Source organism: Nanorana parkeri, unplaced genomic scaffold (genome assembly GCF_000935625.1).
Source record: "Nanorana parkeri isolate BGI_ZX_2015 unplaced genomic scaffold, ASM93562v1 scaffold132, whole genome shotgun sequence".
Classification (NCBI taxonomy): Eukaryota; Metazoa; Chordata; class Amphibia; order Anura; family Dicroglossidae; genus Nanorana; species Nanorana parkeri.
This window is the reverse complement of record NW_017306400.1, coordinates 419,599-440,930: the sequence shown is the minus strand read 5'-3', so window position 1 is coordinate 440,930 and position 21,332 is coordinate 419,599. Positions and strand designations below refer to the sequence as shown.

The window sequence follows — 21,332 nt, the reverse complement described above, 5'->3', positions numbered from 1 at the left end:
CAGTCTTTCCTAAACCCATGCTGATTATCACTAACTATCCCATTAGCCTGAACAAATTCTACTAAATAGTCCTTAATCATTCCCTCTAGCAGTTTGCACACTACAGATGTAAGACTAACTGGCCTGTAATTCCCAGGTTGGCATTTTGCCCCCTTTTTGAAAATTGGAATTACCGTAGCCCTCCGCCAGTCACATGGAACTCTACCAGTCACTAGAGAGTCCTTAAAAATGAGGAATAACGGTCTTGTTATAACCTGGCTTAGTTCCTTAAGTATCTTGGGGTGTAGATTATCCGGTCCCAATGCTTGGGGACAACTTCTCCACTGTGGCCACAGCATCTCCTCTTTAACCTGATCTAGACATCAGAGTGCATCTCACCCAGAGCTTTTCAGTTGCTTTATCTAGAGGTGAGGAGGAATTGGATGTGCAGAAATATATCAGATGTTTGCCTATCCAATTAGAGGCATGGAGAGCTATGTCTCAGGGTTGGAGGGGCCACAAACAAGGAAGGGATTACAATGCTAAGGACCAACCTAACTTAAGTGGGAAGTATGGTGGTGGAAGTTGAAGCAATTATAGATACATGCATTAAGCACTTAAAAATACATCAGAAAGTACTACTCAGATACTCAGATAAGATAGAAGATCTCTTATTTGACTTAGACAACACAGAAAACAGGAACAGGTGAAATATTATCTATATCAGAGAAATCCTGGAATCTGTAGAACCACCCAACATTGCAACTACCAATAAAGCTCCGTTCAGCAGCCTTTTTGGCATAGATCCCAGGGCCTGAAAAGCATCAATACTAATTGCACAAGAGACATTATCTGCCGCACAGGAAGCCATCATGGTGTTGGCATGTGATAAATGTACCCTGACACATGTAGGTTACCCTGTAGTTCTGTTCGCCGACCTATGCAGTCAGGCTGTGATCTTTCATACAGCTTTTAAACCACTGCTGGACACTCTGAGAGACAAGAGCATCAAATATCAATGGGGTTATCTTTTCCAACTCCTTGCACAGAAAGAAGGGAAAAATCAAATCTCTGGGAGATCTTCCACTTCTGGGCACATTTGAATTACCTCAGGTCCATCTACCAGACTGGCCACTTAAACCAACCTTCCCTGCCCTGTTCCACCATAGCAGATGGTCTACTGTTGATTTTTGCAGGACCCACCACAGTTGTCCTACTGAAACTACTCCTACCTGAATAACATAATTCCTGCAACAAGCTGAAACACTTTCATTCTAGTGCCTTCCTGAATTGGACCTAACCATATTATAATTGATTATTCTTCCACAGACTTGTTGTTTACTTTCCTTTGACTTTGGGCTAGGACTTTTCACTCTTTGATACATTGGACAACATTTCAACCTGTCTAGTTTTCTTACACATTGAATTAGCTCATTATTGGCTACAAGTTTAATTTAGGGTCCTGCTCCACATACATTCTCATCTCTCTTTTATCAAGTGGATCCATGACCACATTCTCTTTAAAGGACTATACAATAGGCTTTCCCAGCCATGTATATTTTTACAGCCTCTCGATTGAAGGTTCTTAATACCTGGTGGGGTGTCGGTATGGACCTGGAATACACCACACAGAGGCTGAGTGGTTTAAATACTTTCTTGTTATGAACATGTGGGTTGTCTATGCTCTTGTAATCTACATACAAGTTGTGCATTTGCACTATTCTAACAATTTGTTTTTTGTTGTGATGTTCTTTTTGTGAAGACAGATACTTTACTCTCTTTGGTGTCAAAGAATGATTATAAAATGCCCTACGGGTGTCCTGTTGGATACCCCTTTTTATGTTAGTACAGTAGTTCCTTGCCCCCTCCTACTCCCCACACTTTCCCTGCGGTGGAGAGAGTCACCCACTGTTCCCCTCCCCCTTGCTTGTCCAATACAATTGGGATCTTTAAATTAGCTATTTTAATGCTAGGGGGCTGCATTTGCCTGAAAAGGGTACCCAGATCATATATCATTTTAATAAACAGAAAGTGGATCTTTTATTATTGCATTAGTATTAGACATGTGCAATTCGTTTCGTTCCGAATCGAAATTCGGACGAATTTTCGGAAATTCGGACATTCGGATGTATCCGAATTCCGAATTACAGACATAACGAATGCAAACGAATCCGAATTTCCATTTCCGAAATTCGGTAGCGTTAGTACGAACGTTCGTTTCGTTTTCTGTTCTTATTCGTTTCTTATTCGTTTCGTTCGTTGGAGCAAAGTGACATTAGAGAAGGAGAAAAATATTTTTTCCCCCTCAAATGTCACTTTTGCTGCAAACGAACGAAACGAATAAGAAACGAATAAGAAATGAATAAGAACAGAAAACGAAACGAACATTCGTACTAACGCTACCGAATTTCGTCCGAATCCGAATTCCGAATCCGAATTGACTTTCACACCCGAATCCTGAAAAACGAAATAACACATATCCGAATTTAAAACGAAACGAAACTAAATGAATTTTTTGGCAGTGCACATGTCTAATTAGTATTCCAATATAAAACTGACCAGGTTCCCCGAAGTAAGAACAAGTATTACCCACAATGGCTGCACAGTGCCAATCCTTCCAGCAAATCTAGAGTGCTGGGGTAGACATATTAGAATCACTGAAAGATCCCAAGGGCATATTTTTTCTTTAAACATTTTGAATAAACTTTTTTTATTGCTAATATCTTCTCCTAACCAAGGTCAACAAGACTACTGCCTCCAGAATCTCTAGTAGTTTAATACATTCACTTCAGGAGTGGTGATTGTGGCAGGAGTCCTTATCTTGATTTTGGATGCTGATCTGGATTCCACGGCTAAGCCCTTTCTTGATCCTCTTTGCATAGACACAAGTCTAAGATGTATGAAATTAAACTAGTGGAAAATTGGAGTATCCTGCACCCACCAAGAGGTACTTAGTCATTTCTTCACAATCCATAATACTTATAGTCACATTGACCACATCTGGGTTTAGCATGCCCTTCTAGATTTCTCTCCAGATATACAGATATGGTCAGACAATGCCCCCATTACACTTTATGTGCTAATGGGGGAAAGCATGCCTTATAACGGAACATGGATGTTGAACAATAGTTTGCTTAGGGACCATGCATTCCAGGAGGAAATTGCTACTACTATCCACTATTTGCTCGCGGATCACACTAATGTTTCTACATCCTTGCCTGTCCAATGGGAGGCATTTAAATGTGTGCTAAGCGGGGTTCTCATTAAAATAAGAGCCGAGTCTCTAAGATTATTTATTCAGAAACTGCATGAACTTGAATCTATTCATAAATCCAACCTCTCTGATATCCGCTCTTTAGAACCCTCTAATATTCAACAACAGATATAAGCTCTGTTTGATCAGAATTCTCTTATAGCTAGAAACAAATATTATTATAAAGATGGATAAGGGACAGAATACTTGCCTTTGCCATACACCCCAGATCTGCAACAACCTTTATACCTGACATTAAAATGCAGAATGGCTAGCTTACTCACACTTCCTCCTCTATTGCAGAGACCTTTGGATCTTTTTATGCTGTTTTGTATATTATCAAAAGCAAATATTCAGACATGTTAAAGATACCCCACTACAACTAGGTTTGTGTGTATGTATATATATATATATATATATACATATATATATATATATATATATACACACAGTACATACATAAATATATACAGTACATACATAATGTTGTGCATTATGTGCATCTCCGTCTGCTACATACCATAATTATGGAACACTTGGTAGCAGCCTTTTGGAATAATCTTTTGATATTTGGCCTCTAATCCCTCTCCCGTCTTTATAGATTTTGCCTTTACACAGATGATTTACTCATGTACATTTTTTCACCTGGCACAACACCCCCCAATGTTCTTCAAGAATTCAACAGATTTGGTGCCCTTTGTAACTTTAAGGGAAACACTTCCAAATCAAAAATCCTAAATATTTCTCTTTCGCCTACAGTGTGTCCAATGTGTCCTTTTGAATAGTAAGCCAAGTCCATCCCATATCTGGGCTTCCCACTTCCATTGGATATGTCCACTCTGTTCTCAGTAAATTAAGGGCTTTAGCCAAGCTTATTCTCTCTGATCTTTCCTGATGGCATCTCCTCCAACTTTTTTTTCTCAGGAGGGTCAATGCCCTAAAAATGGACACCCTACCACACATCCATCATACATTTCAGACAATTCCCATATTCTTGGCTAGCTCTTTCATTTGCAAGCTTTGATCTGTTGCTATCAAATTTATTTGGTGCCACAATCTGCCTTGAGTGAGTATTAGGATGCTAACCAGCCCTAAACATAAAGAGAGAATTGGCCTCCCTGACTTTGCACTGTACCATAAGGCTGCTCTCTTTACTAGACTTATAGACCAGTTCCATGCTTGGTGGGAGTCGCAATGGAGAATGACATCTCCCCGGTGGCTCTTAGGCCTTTGCCCTTGCTACATATGAGTCACAGACCATGCCCTTACTATTTGTCCTTTTTGTCCACACCCCTATAATCCTGATGTAACTTATTTACTTGCATAATCTCTCTTCCAGACCTGGTCTCCTTATACCGGTTTTTAAAATAATCGTATTCTCTTCTAGCATGCACTCCATAAAGCTATTGTCATCGGAGTGCTCACTTAATGTTCGACTGGAATATGTGCTTCAACCTGCATGCTCATCTTTCCAATCTTCTTTTGATCTAACACAATGGTCAAACACTCCTACTCACTCTGATGGTAACATACTAGATCTTGTTTTCTCCCACCTATGCACTACTTGCAATCTCTCCAACACCCCTTTCCCCCTCTCAGACCACAACCTTATCAGTTTCACCCTCACCCTGTCCCCAACCCTGACTCCCCCTACACGGCACCCTGTCACCCAGAGAAACCTTCCCCCCCTCGACCCTTCTCTTCTCTACTCTGCTACTGACTACCTCTATGACAAAATCTCACCCCTGTCCTGCCCTGACCTGGCTACTTCTGTCTTCAACAGCTCGCTTTCATCCTCCCTAGACAATTTGGCTCCCCTCACTACACGCAGACTTAGACCACGTCCACTACAACCGTGGCAAACAAAAGAAACCAGACATCTAAAAAGACATAGTCGCGCTCTTGAACGACTGTGGCGAAAAACTAGATCTCTGCAAGATTTCACCTTGTATAAAGCTGCCCTCCTAAAATATAATTCCTTCCTCCGGCTTGCCAAACAGACTTATTTTGTTACTCTCATTAACACACTCTCATTCAAACCTCGTCAACTCTTTTCCACTTTTAACTCTCTACTATGTCCCCCACCGCCAACACCTAATAACTCGCTGACTGCTCAGGACATTGCCACTCACTTCAAAACAAAATAGATACAATTCGGGATGAGATCGCCACTGTGCAGCCACCTTCCCCTATTCATGTTCCAGACCCACCATCATACTTGTCACTTTCCTTTTTTTGACTCGGTCACCACAGAGGAGGTTACAAAGCTTCTCTCTGACACCCACCTCACCACTTGCCCCCTGGACCCTGTTCCCTCACCACTACTTCGGTCACCTTCATACTCTATCCTACACTCTCTTACCCACATTTTCAATCTCTCCCTCTCTACTGGAATCTTTCCCTCCCCTCTAAAGCATGCCCTAGTCACCCCAATACCCAAAAAAACATAATTGGACCCTACCGACCTCAACAATCTCAGGCCAATCTCCTTACTGCCATTCACCTCCAAACTCATAGAACGCCTTATCTACAGCCGCCTGAGCCGCCACCTCACTGATAACAACCTTCTCGATCCCTTACAGTCCGGCTTTCGCCCCCTACACTCCACTGAAACCGCCCTCCTAAAACTCACTAATGACTTAATAACAGCTAAACACAATGGCCACTATTCCTTACTCTTGCTATTAGACCTTTCTGCTGCTTTTGACACCGTGGACCACCTGCTCCTCCTCAAAAAACTCTACTCACTTGGCCTACAAGACTCTGCTCTCTCATGGTTCTCCTCTTACCTGTCTGATTTTACATAACAGATTGTGATTGTACAATGTCAATGACTGTTACACATGTTCCCATTATAAGGTAGTTATTTGCATGCTCGCATTATACCAGCATACAGGTGGCAGTGTGTTTAGAACTCATGTAAGATGTTCCAGCTCACCTACTTACTCTTTAACTTATACATCTCCAGTTCTTGCGATGGGATTGGATCACATGACCAAACACATGGTGAGACATCTGTCTAATTTATCTTAAATGTGCCTAGGATTGTCTAGATGGTTGATTAATAAGATGTGCTTTTGTTAAGTATCTTAGTTATCATAAGTTAGTTATTATTAGTTGACTTCAGAGAGCAGAACCTCATTAACCACCTTCTGTCCGGCCGTTGTAATTGAACGGCCGGACAGCGATTTCTTGAATGCGGGTGGGCGTTTTTAAACGTCCCATCCCGCCCCACTCGTGCCCGCTGCTAGGCGGTGCACACGAGCAGGAAATCAGCCTGCAATGTAAACAGCCGGCGATGGCTGTTTACATACAAGCGCTCGGGCGTCTGAAGTGGGTGTGCGCCCCCCCCTCCGCCGCAGCCGCTGCTGGCGATCCCGAGCTCCGCTGTGTCCGGTGTGAGCCCGGGACCAGCACAGCAGCTCTGCAGCCGGAGATCAAACGGAGCTCAGTACACGAGCTCCGTTTGATCTCCTCCTCTTCGGAATGCAGGCAGTGATGTGTATTACATAACTTCCGGCATTCAGTGTCGCTCTCCGGTACAGAAACCGGAGAGAAGCTGGTGAAGCAGGTGTTTGCTTCATCAGCTTCTCTGGGGGTCCCTAGGTGACAATAGGGGTCTTAAAGACCCCTGATGTCTCCATAAAGAGGACCTGTCACTGAAAATTGGCTATCACATAGGGGGCTTGTTAGTCCCCTATGTGATAGCAATAAAGTTAAGTGAAATTTTTTTTTTTAAATAATTAAATAAATATAAAAAAAATAAAAGTCACATATAAAGGTAATAAGAAAATGTAAATTTTTTTAAGTCCTCCGCCCTCCACATACACATGCAAACATGCGTCGAGTGCGCCTAAGTGCGTAAACGACGATTGCATACATTACGCCGCACATGTTACGTATCTCCGCAAACGTCGCAGTGAGAGCAATAATTATCTGCCCATCAATCGCTGATAACACTAACCTAATGAGCGGCAAAAGCTTTTAAAGCGTCACCTATGGACAATTTTGGGTATCGTAGTTTTTGCAAGTTCGCGGACGCACGAAATTTTAAAGCTTGACATGTTTGGTGTCTATTTACCCGACGTGACCCCATCTTTTATATTTTGCCAAAAATTTGGGTAATAATAACTGTTTTATAACATAACGTAGGGAAATACGTTTTTCCCACAAATTTTCGGTACTTTTTTCATTATATAGTAAAAAATAAAAACCCCAGTGGTGATAAACTACCACCAAAAGAAAGCTCTATCTGTCCCCAAAAATGGTATAAAATCCATTTCAGTACAGCTTTGCATGACGGAATAAATGTCAGTCAAAGTACCGCAGCGCTGAATACTGAAAAATGGCCTGGACAGGAAGAGGGTGTAAACACCCGGTCAGCAAGTAGTTAAAGTGACATTAAACCCTCAGATTTTTTAACATAAACCAATACTGTAATGTGTGCCTTACTGTAATCCATGGTTGTTTCCCTTCTCTTTGCTGCTCTTCCTTTTATATCCTCATGTCTTCTCATGCTTGGGGAGAACTTCCATTTTCAGCTCAGTGCCTCTTCCTGTAGTGCTGGCTCAGGTTACAAGCCTATGCAAACATATACACAGACACCGTGTATCCATTCCTGAGACAAGGCAGTCTGCTGCAAAACAGAAGTTCTGCAGAGCATGAGAACAGATACAGATTTAAAAGGAAGAGCAGCAAAGAGAAGGGAAACAACCATGGATTACAGTAAGGCACATTACAGTATTGGTTTATGTTAAAAAATCTGAGGGTTTAATGTCACTTTAAAGCAGTGTTACTGATACAAAATCCAAGTGCAGCTGCTTTTTTTATACTGCCATCTAGATCTTAACTGCAAGAGCAGTCAACAAGTACAGAGCTAGTGCTAACCTGTCTTAGTAAGCCAAAACAAAATTTAAAAAACATTATAGTTTCCCTTTCATTGTACTAAACATGCCTCAGCTATGCTATAGATGTATATTTATATAACAGAGACAAAAGCTTAATATAATGTCCTATTTACAAATGTTAAGGTGACACATGGACTAAATAGCCTATTTTACATGAAAGATTTTTAGAACATAATGTAAGATTAACCAGATAAATGTAAACCATGTCAAATTGCTTATTTCTCACTATCAGTGCAATCCCTACTGTTCAAATGTTGTAAACACTGTGTACTACCCCTTTAAGAAGAAAAAGGTGTAGGACCTCACTCAATATCCTTACCAGAACCTTATCCAGGCATGCAGCCTGGCTAGCCAGGAAGGATGGGCCAACAACTGTACACCCTCCTCCCGATGTATACATTAGGAGGGTACCTTGCAAGGGGAGGAGGCACCTTGTTCCCATGTTGACACAGACAAGGGCCTCATTCCCACATCTTATCAGAGTCTGGAAAGCCCCCTTTTAGCCCCCTGTTAGATTATGGGGGTCCTCAGAAATCCAGCTCTTCCTCCTACGTGAATTGTGTAGTGTGTACAAGGTACCCCTTGTTACTCATTCACTAAAAAAGTTAAATATAAATAAAAACACCAACAGCGTAGTAAAGTCCTTTATTTTAAAAAAAAGTGCCCCCCCCCCAATGTAAAGCCAATGTCATTAATGTTGTCCAGTGATGTAGATCCAGCTTCAATCATGATTAGCGTCGTTTTACAACCCACTGCCCCAACAGGGTCAACAAACTGTAATCAGGCTGGGTTCAGGTCAAACTCATGTTCAACCCAAACCCACAGCTTATCCCTATGTATTACAGGAGGGCTCCTAATAATAACTATTATGTTTCTGCTGATCTGAAGAATTCTGAATAAAATAGTGTGCACTTTTTCCAGGATCCTATTTTTGGGAAACTCAAATATATTAGATAAGAAGGAAAACGTAATGGAGCTCATGCCATTTTATATTTAGCATTCGAAAACAAGAATTTTTTTTAAGAAGGCAGCCTTTGAGAAAACCCAGAGGAAAGCTTTGAATTTTCACTTAACTGAATACCTAGGTCTCTAATAGGAGTTGTTTTTTTACTGTATTATGCTATTTATAAATTATTATGTTCTGGATTTTAAGGCAGTCCCTCTCTACCACAATTATAAGAGGGTTGTGTAAGTTAATAAGAATTCATGATTTACCCTAGGAGGTGAATTTTCACAAATAGATTTATGTCAACTTATACAGTGATGTTTAAACTTTAAAATTAGTTCTGTCAACGTAACCTCAATTTGTGTGTCTTGCCAGAGGCATATTTCAGTTTCTCTCCATCTAGTTTCCAAAATTTCCTCTGCAGAAATGAGGTCCTTTTTTAGATTATAGTTTGGGAACCAGGAAGAAAACATTTATTTCTGTCATATTTGCTAAAGAATAACAACAATTCTAGCTGTAGGCAAATAATAAATCTTCCCTTCAGCCACTTATTGCTTTTGGCTGCAGTATGTTAGTGAGCATAGGTATCAAGTAAGGTAAAGCTGAACTCCGGGCACAAAAACTTTCATTTAAATATATTCCTCAATAACCAAAGAGGATTTAAGTCCACTTTGAGTGCTCCAAACACCTCTGCAAAGTCAGATATTACCATATAAATGTAGCAGTGACATTATCACTGTACTGCACATAAGCTGTGCAGAGAGCTGTGGGAGGGACTCAGCAGGCTTATCCACTAACAGGCTGCTTGCAGATAACTACAGGAGGGGTCTGAGACAAGACCAGCCACCCACACAATGAGAGAGAGAGGAGCAGTGACTGGTCTATTTTCCAAAAAAAGCTCATGCACAGAGGCAAGTGTTCACGCTGGATTATTGCACAGATCAGGAAAGAATTAAACAAAGCACTTCAAGATTCAAGTAAGAATACACATGCCTCTTGTATTTAGAAAATATTTGCTTATGCCAGAGAACCGCTTTAAATCCACTAGGCCATCAGCTATCAATTGTCCAATCTTTTCCTGCCACCCAAGCTAGGGCTGCTTACATTTGAATATACAGAGCGTATGTATATTACAATGTAAGCAGCATAGCATTTAGCATCTTTAGCATTTTTGGTGCAATTTAGCTAAATATCTTCAAAAATAATTCCTTCTTACACCTATTAGTAATCTATCATCAGACAAAAATAAATCAAGCTCAACTATTCTTCTGTGCAATAAATTCTGCCATAAGTTCACCTATGATCACAGCAGCATGCACACACAAAGGTATTATTGCAATTTATACTGTATGGTACCCTAATGATTAGGCATACACTCTGATACCCCAATGTATCATCAACAATATATTATAAAGAAATGTGTAAACATGAACATGTGCTGCTCCTGTACCCAGAAACACTTTTAACAAGGCAATAAGGCAGCTAGCTTATCTGTATATGTGATAAAATACCATGAATCCAGAGTAGCAAACTGAAATATGCATGTTTATTTTAAAATTGGAAAAGCTGCAAAAAGAACCTAGATTTTTACTTTAACCACCTCCCGGCTGGCCGTTGCAAAAAAAACGGCCGGCCGGGAGCTTCCAGGATGTGGCAGGCCATCTAAAGAAAGCATTTTTGTCCTCCCCACTCACGCGCGAGCGTGAAACTGCTCAAATTTAAAAACAGGTAGTGATGCCTGTTTACATACAAGCGATCCGCTGGCTATAGAGCCGGCGGATCGCTTGCATAAGGTGCCGATCGTACCCCCCTCTGCTGGTCCCGTGCTCTGCTGTGTGGCCGGTGTGAGAAAAAGAATTAACAAAAACACAAACATTTTTTAAAGTCCCCACCCATACATACATGCGTGCAAACATGCGTAGGGTGCGCATACGTGTGCGAAAATAACGATTGCGCCCATTACGCCACACATATTAGATATCATCGCGAACGTCGCAGTGAGAGCAATAATTCTAGAGCTATTCATCACTGATAACACTAAACTGATGAGCTGGAAAAGCTTTTAAAGCGTTGCCTATGGTCAATTTTGTATTTTTTTGCGATTTTCGCGGGTGCGCACAATTTTAAGGCTTGACATGTTTGGTGTCTATTAACCCGATGTGACCCCGTCTTTTATATTTTACCAAAAAATTGGGTAATACCGTGTTTCCCCGAAAATAAGACAGTGTCTTATATTTTTTTTTCTACGAAAAAAGACACTAGGTCTTATTTTCGGGGGATGTCTTACCTGGCTGCAGCTGTCCGCTCTGCCATCCAGGGAGCCAGGCGTGCGATCTCATGCCATCCAGGGAGCTGCTCTGGGTGACTGTCAGCCAATCGGAAGGCTTCTGGCAGTGTGTGGGGGGTGGGCCCGGTTTTATATTACAGAAATCCCTGAAGATAGTGCTAGGTCTTATTTTCGGGGTAGGTCTTACTTTCGGGGGAAACACAGTAATAATTGTTTCCTAACATAATGTAAAAAAAACGTATTTTTTCAATTGATTCAGTCATTTTTCCATAATACAGATGTTCCTCACTTACCGACTTACCTGTTTTGCGACCACTCGCACTTACGACGGACCACCGATCGACCTCCGACCTCGTGCGTCAGCGTCAGTGAGACGGGTCGCCGGCGGAAGTGACATCCCCCGATCTTCACTGCAGGTCTCGGTAAGTATTTCCATTGCCCGATGTACAGTACACTGTTCGGTACTGTACATCGGCAACGCTATACAGTACTGTCCTAATGCAGTACAGTACTGTATAGAGTTCCTCACTTAACGACCAATCCGTTTAACGACCTGGTCGTAGGAACGGAACTCGGTCGTTAAGTGAGGAATACCTGTATAGTAAAAAATTAAAATCCCAGTGGTGATTAATTACCACCTTAAGAAAGCTCCATCTGTCCCCAAAAAATGGTATAAAATTCATTTCAGTACAGCGTTGCATGACGGAATAAATGTCAAAGTACTGCAGCGCTAAAAGCTGAAAAATGGCCTGGCCAGGAAGGGGGTGTAAACAACTGGTCAGCAAGTGGTTAAATCTGAACTCCAGGCAGATATACAAATCAAAGATAAATTCAGCACATAACCATTAATACATAATGTATTTAAGCAGTGTACATACCTGAATTTGACTTGGTATCAGTCGTTTGCAGTGTGCTAACAGAAATTTTATATCCAGAAGCACCAGAGACAATCATTCCTCATCCCTCATAAAGAACAAGTGTTAGGCATGTGTGCAGGGCGCAGCCCCAATACAGTCAGGGAGACGGATAACTGAAATAAAACACAAAAAGAGGGGTGCCTTTCCTGGTGCAGATCAATTTATTCAACAGTGGGAAAAAATTAACTAGCAGGTACAGAACATGATCATGTTCTGACGAAGGAGGCGTGCCCCGGAAACGCGTCTTCACTGATCTGTTCACAGGACGTATCATACGGATCCCTCCACTGCTCTGGTCTTTTTACTGCCCTACAGCCTGTTGTCATTCTACTCTTGTGAGTACCTGATAGTTTTGTGTTTTCTTTTGCATTGTGCTGCACAGTCTGTACAGCAGAGCTTGGAGAGGAGGAGTAAAAAAGCTGCACAAGAAACCAATCAGGTGTGCTCAAGTGCAAGAAGCATGCTGACAGGAGAGAGTGCAGTGACAGAGAGATAAGCTCATCAGTGTTCTGCTTATTTCATTCTCTATTCACATGATCATGTTCTGACGAAGGGGGCAAGCCCCGGAAACGCGTCGACACTTCACTTGACTGATCTGTTCACAGGACGTATCATACGGATCCCTCCACTGCTCCGGTCTTTTTACTGCCCTACAGCCTGTTGTCATTCTACTCTTGTGAGTACCTGCTAGTTTTGTGTTTTCTTTTGCAGTGTGCTGCACAGTCTGTACAGCAGTGCTTGGAGAGGAGGAGTAAAAAAGAAGCATGCTGACAGGAGAGAGGGCAGTGATGGAGAGATAAGCTCATCAGTGTTCTGCTTATTTCATTCTCTATTCAGAGGGTGGTGATGGGGAGGAGACCTGTAAGTAAAAGTGGAAGTGCAGTTGAGAAAGTGCAGGTTGTGTACTTTGCCAGGCAGGACTTTTCTGTGTGCCACAGCTGTGAAAATCTCAGGAATGAATGGACAGATAAAAAAAAAATCTTTTGGCAGCTCCCTTATGTATATTTTGTCTGTATTTGTATTTAAGTGCTTACTTGGAGTCCAGCTTTAGGGGAACTGATCATCACAGACAAACCATAGGAGTCGGTGGGGCCTACTTTAGCAGATATAGAACTATGTTTATACTATATATCCAATAAATTTGACACTCACTTTATTTACAGTGAGTTTCATACACGCTTAGCAGAGAAGGTACATGGGAACTGCAAATAATATATCTAACTACCTTTACTTTTACAACATTCTGTCAGTCTTCTTCAAGGTCAGCATTTCATTGTAAAGTTCTTCTCCATCTATTAAAATTCTTTGAAAAGTGATCTTCTGTTCCATTAGTTAATTAGGATGTTTCACAGTGTCTGAATAACATCAAACACACAGTTTAAGAAAGATTTTAAGCTCTGAGAATATTTATTATTTCACTTTTAGACACAGGCTTGTAATGATATATTTATGAGGGTGAATACAAGCAGATGACAGATGGCTGGTCTCTTTCTTTGATTTTTTTTTAATTGATCATCCCTTAATTTTGATCTCATTCATCTAGAAAATCAATAAACTTAATTGTTCATTTCAAAGTAAGGAATAACTAGGGGGATGTGGAGATTTAGTTTTGATACTTGAAAACCAAACACTTTAAAAACCATCTTAAGTACTCAATTTAGAAAATTAAGATTTTGGGACTCGCTGTTCTAAAGATGATTGTTATATGTCATTGTTGAAATGTTATGAAATAATTGTTTTGTACCTTTCTACATATGCTCAACATAAATTCTGTACATTGTGTTGCAATTCATTTGAGAAGTCTATGGGACTACATATGGCTCCATTATGAATAGAGAGTGCTGTCAGCTCACTGTCTCCCAAGCAAATAAAAAATAGCTTTGCATAAAGTCTGCAACTAATACTAGGGATTTGAGTTTGGTGAAACACATTTTGTCACAGGCCAAATTTCTGTGAAACAACAACTCAATTTCGCTCGTTGAGGCTGCTTAGGTGAAAATTGCTTAAAAAAAAAGAAGAGTTGTGGTTTTTTGAGCAATTTATATAGGGTAGTTTATTTAATTTAGGGCCACATTTATAAAACAGTGAATGTGGCATTTACCAAATTTTAATTGCAGGTTAATCTGGTGCTTATATTTTACATTACAGGGAATGATTACCTGTGAATGCTTGCTCAGTGTCATAGCCACAGCTTTAAAAATATATATTTAACTAGTGTTCTTTGTATTTGTTTTTTTTTTTTATTGTGTGCAGTTGATCATAAAATGTATACCTGGTGGTCCTCGTTCAGGCATTTCCTATTATGGGATGACACCTGTCTCCCAATAGTTCTCCTGTGTTGCCAGCCTGTCACATGTACCCCTTGTGCCTGTGCTGACACACAATGCACAGACATGGCCCATTGTTGTCAATATAAAGCAGCTTGTCCTAAGCAATGATGTGCAGCTGACATTGAAAAAATAACATCTAGACAGGAAGTGGCTGGGGGAGACCAGCAGCATTGAGATGCAAAAGAAAGGATGGAAGAAAAAAGTAACAAATGTTTATTCTCCAGATAGATTTACATTAATATGGGTTAAAATGCAATGATAGCACTTCGATAAGAAAGTGTCAAGCACTGCTGATTAAAAAAAACGTAGGTATCCCTCAGTAATCTTCAAATAATATATCTGTGCACTGAAATTAAATTTTGTTCAGATTTTTAGTATCCTTATTTTCTCAGTGTAAAGCAATGTAAAGCAATTTTTTTTACAGTTCTCTTTCTAGAAACAGCAAATATTATGAAAATATTGCATACAAACTTCAGAAAAGAAGGTGTAATGTATTTTTGGATGTAACTTTGATCAGAATACCATATAAGAAAAATAGCTCAGAGCACAAGTCACAACAGTGCTGCTAATTAGTACTGCAAATACTTATAAAAGCAGCTAAGTGTACCTACTTTTTTTTATTATGTTATCATATTTCACACTGTGTGCAATGATGATTTCACACAGAGATGATAATTATTTCCTTTAAAAAGATGTTACGCTAAAATGCTAGTGATCCATGTGACTTCATTGAAGAGTTATTCCTTGTTAATTACTAATAATTATCACACATTTTTCTTAGTAATTTAGCTATTGGATGGCAATATGATTTTTGTTTTCTGTAAAGTTACAAATTGAGCAAAATCCTTGTGACAAACCACCCCAAGTCACGAGGAAGTAGTCTAGGATGGGATATATACTGTATACTGCTGTCAAATTGTGGGTTTTCTTTAGATAAAGACTACAGAGGGAGTAAAACTGAATTTCAGCTTTGGTGTCTTTCCAAGGAGAGACTGGGTAGGCTGCCTGGCCCTCCACTCCAGAATGGGTGTGGTGCCACTCAAAAGGGAAAGGTTTATCTGCGTGTGTGCATGTCAGTGGCGTAACAACCTATAATAAGGGGGGGGGGGCGGAAAAAAATGTTCTGCCCCGGGCGCCCATAACTCTGGTTACGCCACTGGTGCATGTGGCTGTGTAAGAGCACTGAACCAGGAGATGGGAGGTTGTATGTCCCCATTATTTTCCCCTCCGAGGGAAGACTCTATATTTTTTTCTGCTTTAAAAAATGAACATGGGAAAAATCCTAAAAGTGTACCAATGTTACTGTGCCAACTGTCTGAGATAGTATTCCCTTCACTTTGGAGAGAACTCCTCTTCCTGCAATAGCTATAGAAGTGAAATAAAAAAACATTTAATGAATTTGAATTATACTCTACTCTATCCAAAAGAAAAATAAACCCTTTACATAACACATACTTTAAGGGCCCATTCATTAAGGGCCCATGCCATTAAAGTGTCACTAAACCTTCCACTTAAAAATAATTTTCTAAGCATAATACTATACACATCCCCAGTTTACTAAAATCGGTACACGATGTTTACTTACCTTTCTTTAAAAAATAAAAACTTTCAATTACCCCATGTGCTGCCTGCAGAGGCGTTTTTCTCTTCACTTTCTGTATCTGGTAACAAGCAATTCACCTATATTTCAGTCATATACACTGTTTTCTGAGAACTACAGATCCCAGGAACCACTGCCACTGTCTATTGTACTGTGCATGTATCCCCAGTAGAGACGCCTAGACAATAGAAGGACCCTGAAGCAGAGATGTTTAGAGCACAGGACAGAACAATATTGGCGCTCTTTTACTGGTCTTGCAGTCACTTAGAAACCTGTGGGTGGCAGTTTCAATAACATGCCAGTGCTGTCTGTGTCAGCAAGTACTACTGTAGCCCACCTCAGGAGCAAGCAGACAAGAGGGGCTGCTTTTTCAAATACAGAGGGACCATGTAGACTCTAGCCAATGGAAGTTTGAACAAAGCATATCATAAATCTAGAATTACTTATCTATTTAATACAGGTATTGATATAGTGCATCACAACAGTCCCTGCCTTCAAGAAGCTTACAATTTAAGGTCCCAATCTCATATATACACAAAAAACTAGGGTCATTTTAGAAAGGGTCCAATTAACCTACCAGTATGTCTTGGGAGTGTAGGATGAAACCAGAGTACCCCGTGGAAACCCATGCAAGCACATACAGAACATGCAATTGTTTTTTGTTTTAACTAATTAACTTGGGGTCCCTCCTATTGCAAATCCGCCTGTGCAACACTTGTTAAATGCCTTGTCAATGCTCTAGAGAGTGTTGAACAAGTGTTAAAAGGCGGCTCGATAGACTTTAATGGAGGCATTATACCAGCGGTAATGCCTCCAGAATGCGACTTGCAATCTATTTTTTGCTGAGCCCATGTGTGAACTGTACTGGGCAGTTGTTGTTGTTTTATCACACATGGGCGTTAATAGGCAATATTAGAGAGGCAATAAAACACTTCTCAAATGCTTGGTTTTGACACACATGTGAAAGAGACCTAAAAGGGATAAAACACATGTGCATGTAGTTCAGAGATGTCCTGCATACAGTGTGTGTTATTTATTTTGCCTTGACATACAATTTAATAGAGGTTCATCATTTATAAACTTGTTTAGGGGCCTCTGTATTTATTTCTGTTCTGTACTTATTATGACCCCTAACTTGCACAGCATTTCCCATACCTAATGATATGTTTTACTAAATAATGCATTTTTAGGAGATGCTAAGTATTTTGGGATTAAATATAATTTAAATGAGGAAGGATATCATTTAAATGGGGAAAGTGTGATAAATAAAACATTCTATTTACATTGTTGGGACCTGTTTTTCTTTCTTCTTGCAGCTTAATGACATTATAGTAAGCACGCCTGGGACTGCTATGCAGATGTATTTCCTGGAGACATTGCTGCTTCAAGACAAGCCATTACTTTTTGTCGGCCCCACAGGCACTGGAAAGACAGCTATTACAAACAGCTTCCTGCGACACTTACCCCAAGAAAAATATGTTGTATGTCAAATTAACTTCTCAGTGCAAGCTTCAGCTAATCAGACCCAGGACATCTTCCTAACAAAACTCGAAAGGTACCCTGACTTTTAATTAAAATCAAGTGTGTAATAGTGCTGAATTTGCTCCACAGAGATTACCTCACAAAATAATATTAACCACCTCGCTTCAGCCTCTGACAGTGCAAATGAAATCTGATTTGTTTCACTCTGCACTGTTTACAGGCACACAAACTACATTTTAATTGTTGTTGACAAAGATTCTGATTTATACGGAGCAGGAAATAGAAACCAATGCAAGAGAGCATGTGTCGTTTTAACTTTTTCTTATGAAAACTCTTCCATGGGAGAATAAATAGACATCTGGTCCTGGGCATTCTCCAGTCCATGGCATATTAAAATGAATCACTAAATTTTAACTTAATAGGAAATAAGGGCCATCTGTCAATATAAGATCAAAGCAGCAGGTGCACACTTGCCAACAAAAGGAGGGTGAAGGTAACGTCTTTGAGGTTGAGATTGTAAAATGTATTTTGTTTTGCCTCTGTAATGAGAGTATGTTTCTATGTAATACGACTTTGATATATAATTATTATGATATATACTATAGTATAACGTAAATATGATATATAATACAGTACAGTGTGTGTTGACTGTCTGAGTTGTAATATGCTAACAGTTATTTTTATTGGATCAATGGCCTTTTGAAATGTGTTTTATGCCTCCACTTTGCTTTTTTTTAATGCCTTGCCATTAAGGAAAGCTTCTGCTAAAGCTGAACTCCAGTCAGCTTATAAAATAGCATTTGGGTGCTCCTTCCCTGGCAAAGAGTATAATGCTTGTTAATCTAGAGGGATATAACAGAGAGGAACAATTCCCTTTTTGCTTCTGCAGGCTTTCTCCTTGCCAGTTTCAGCATTTTTGACTGGTATCGCAAAGTCACTCCTTTTTTTCGGACATGAGGCAGACATAATCATCATGTACATAAGTTGGAGAAGAATGCTGGCTTCCAGGGGAGCAAGGAAGAAATACAAATTTTGTTATGTTAAATTCCCCCATACTAAATAAACATTAGGTGGGTTATTCACAAACCTGCCGAAGGATTTACCTGAACATTCGGCTAGTCCTTCAGCTGGAGAAAAAGCATTCGGTTCAGCTGAACCGAATGGCTGCTGCACATGCTATTTTCAATAGCATGTACCGCAGCAGAAGTAAACAACTTAATTTAGCAGTGCCGAACAAACATGATCCGGCTCGGCAAAGCCGAATAAATATCTGGAATGGGAAGAATAGTTCGCCGAAGTGGACCAAATATCTACTGCTATCAAGCAGTAGACATGCAAAAACATTTTTAAAAAAATAAAAAAGTTACCAAAGAGGTTATTGCTGACCTGTGTCTCCTGTCTGAAGTTCTGAAGATCCTCGAGCATCAGTAAAGGATCATGGGGCGGGCGCAGTCGCTGTAGAGATCTTCGGCCGGGAGAAGAGGAGAGACACAGGGTAAGTCAATGCTCAGCAGTGTGCATACGCACAGACACTGTGGAACACAGAATACACAGCAGTCAGCACTGAATCAGAGACCGGCACCAGCACTGAAGGGACTCCTGAAAACTACTGGAAAGAAAAAGATGATCGGATCAGGAGGCATCATTTAAGGTAAGTCCTTAAAGCAGCATTGGGGGAGAAATGTGACTTTAATGTCACTTTAATCCGAGCAGTGGCCTGGCAAAGCAGGAAAGGGGGGGATGAGTGGGCAGTCCCCCCTGCACCATACCAGGCCACATGCCCTCGACATTGGGTGGGTGCTTTGCCGGGGGGGGGCCTCTGGAAAACCCCCTTGTCACCATGTTGATGAGGACAAGGGCCTCTTCCCCCACAACCCTGGTCCAGTGGTTGTGGGGGTCGGTGGGCAGGGGGGCTTATCTGCATCTGGGTATCTTTCATAAAGGGGCACCCAGATGCTGTCCCCTTGTGAATGAGTAAGAGGTAGTTGCTACCCCTACTTATTCCCCAAATTGTAAATAAAGATTAAATAAAAAGACTTAAAGGGTCTGAAATGATTGGAAAGGGGACCCCGCACTGGTTTTTTTTGTTTGTTTGTTTACAATAACAATTTTTATTCTGCTTCACTACCTTTGAAGTAGTAACATAATGATTGAACCGAATACTGAGCCGACCATTCGGCTATTTATTCACTGCTGTTTCACCCGTTGTAGAATAGGGGTAAACAGCAGTGAATGAACTGCTGAACATTCACTTCAGCTGATCCAGATGTTGCATCTGCTGTGGCAAACGGGCTCTTTCCTTCAAAAAGGCTGAAGGGACGTGAAGTGAGCCAAATGCAGCCGATGTACAGCTAAAAATAGCCATACTGGGCTACAGTGAATAGCCAAAGAGGTTTTGGCTCAGTTATTTATTTGACTGCCTTCAGTAGCGTGAATAACCCCTTAGATCTTGATTGGTATACTGGGGGCACCCAAATGTTCAGCTTTAAGGGAAATCTCCATTTTCGACAGCAACTTCTACACAAGCCATTTTGTAATTTAATGTTAAAATACATTTCTATTTTTAATCTGTAAGTGATGTAATCAAATATTATGAAAAATATAAATGTTACTTTTTTGTTATATTGCAAACCTGAGGTGTTCTGTACACTTTGTGTAGAGTGCATGTAGAACTCCTTTGTCTTGCTTGTCTAAAAGGCTCACTGCTTTTCACATTTCTGGTGAGATATTAAGACCTCGTTTAGGTGGGCTGCTTAGTGGCGGGACAATCAGGCACTCCTCAGCCGCCTGCTGCAATGTTAACAATGTGGACGGACAGTGCTATATACATTGCTGCAGCCATGATGCTTTGATTTGCAAAAATTATTCAGCATGTGTTGTTTGGCAGGACCATGGAGTTAAGATGAACGCTCCACAACCACATGCCAAATGCCTGGCATGAAGTTGTGGCACAGTAGTTTAATGGAAAACTGCTCTACCACCCTGTGAAAAGTGATCTACCACAAACTGCTTTTCACAGGTTGGTGCAGACTACTGCCCATCCAAACAAGGCCTAAGACTCAAGGATGCAGACACTGCATCATACTAGTGTTGCCCCAGGTAGTTATAATGATGGCATGCCATTCCATTTAGAAATTAGTGTGAGACAGGACATAGAAAGGCAAGTAGCAATTTCTTATGAACATGGAAAGGTATTAATCCGCATAATACTTTTTTTTTAATGCACATCGTTCACTTATTGGTTACACTTTAAGCTAAGTAGAGTTTGGATTCCACATGGGAACACACATGCCTTGGATTGAGTGGCTGCATACAGAAAAGAAGACTGGAGAGGATCCTAAAGAATGATAATCCTGTTAAAGTAAATCTGTCTTTAAAATGGTTTCCTTATGTACTGCAGCTGCTATGCTCTGAACTTAGGGACTACACTGCACTTATACCTAAAACACCCCTATGCTCTCAAAACTTCTCTCCACCTCACCTTACCCTGCTAATTTAAATGTTAAATACTAATACAGACTTTATATGCCAACTCCATAGTTACTTTACTTCTGTGGCCTTTGCTCACATAAGCAGTAATTACAGCTTTTGACATTCCCTTCAACTAATGAAAAGTTATGAGAGTGCACAG

At 40.5% G+C, this 21,332-nt stretch overlaps 1 protein-coding gene across 1 annotated transcript in view; it reads left to right on the top strand.

Annotated features, from left to right (window-relative positions):
• The window catches only part of LOC108784922 (dynein heavy chain 3, axonemal-like), an 899,093-nt gene that overhangs the window by 533,938 nt on the left and 343,823 nt on the right, over positions 1–21,332 (top strand). Inside the window, exon 42 of the mRNA XM_018553871.1 lies at positions 17,536–17,774. Coding sequence (XP_018409373.1) covers positions 17,536–17,774 — 239 coding nt within the window. The remainder of the gene's footprint in view (positions 1–17,535; positions 17,775–21,332) is intronic.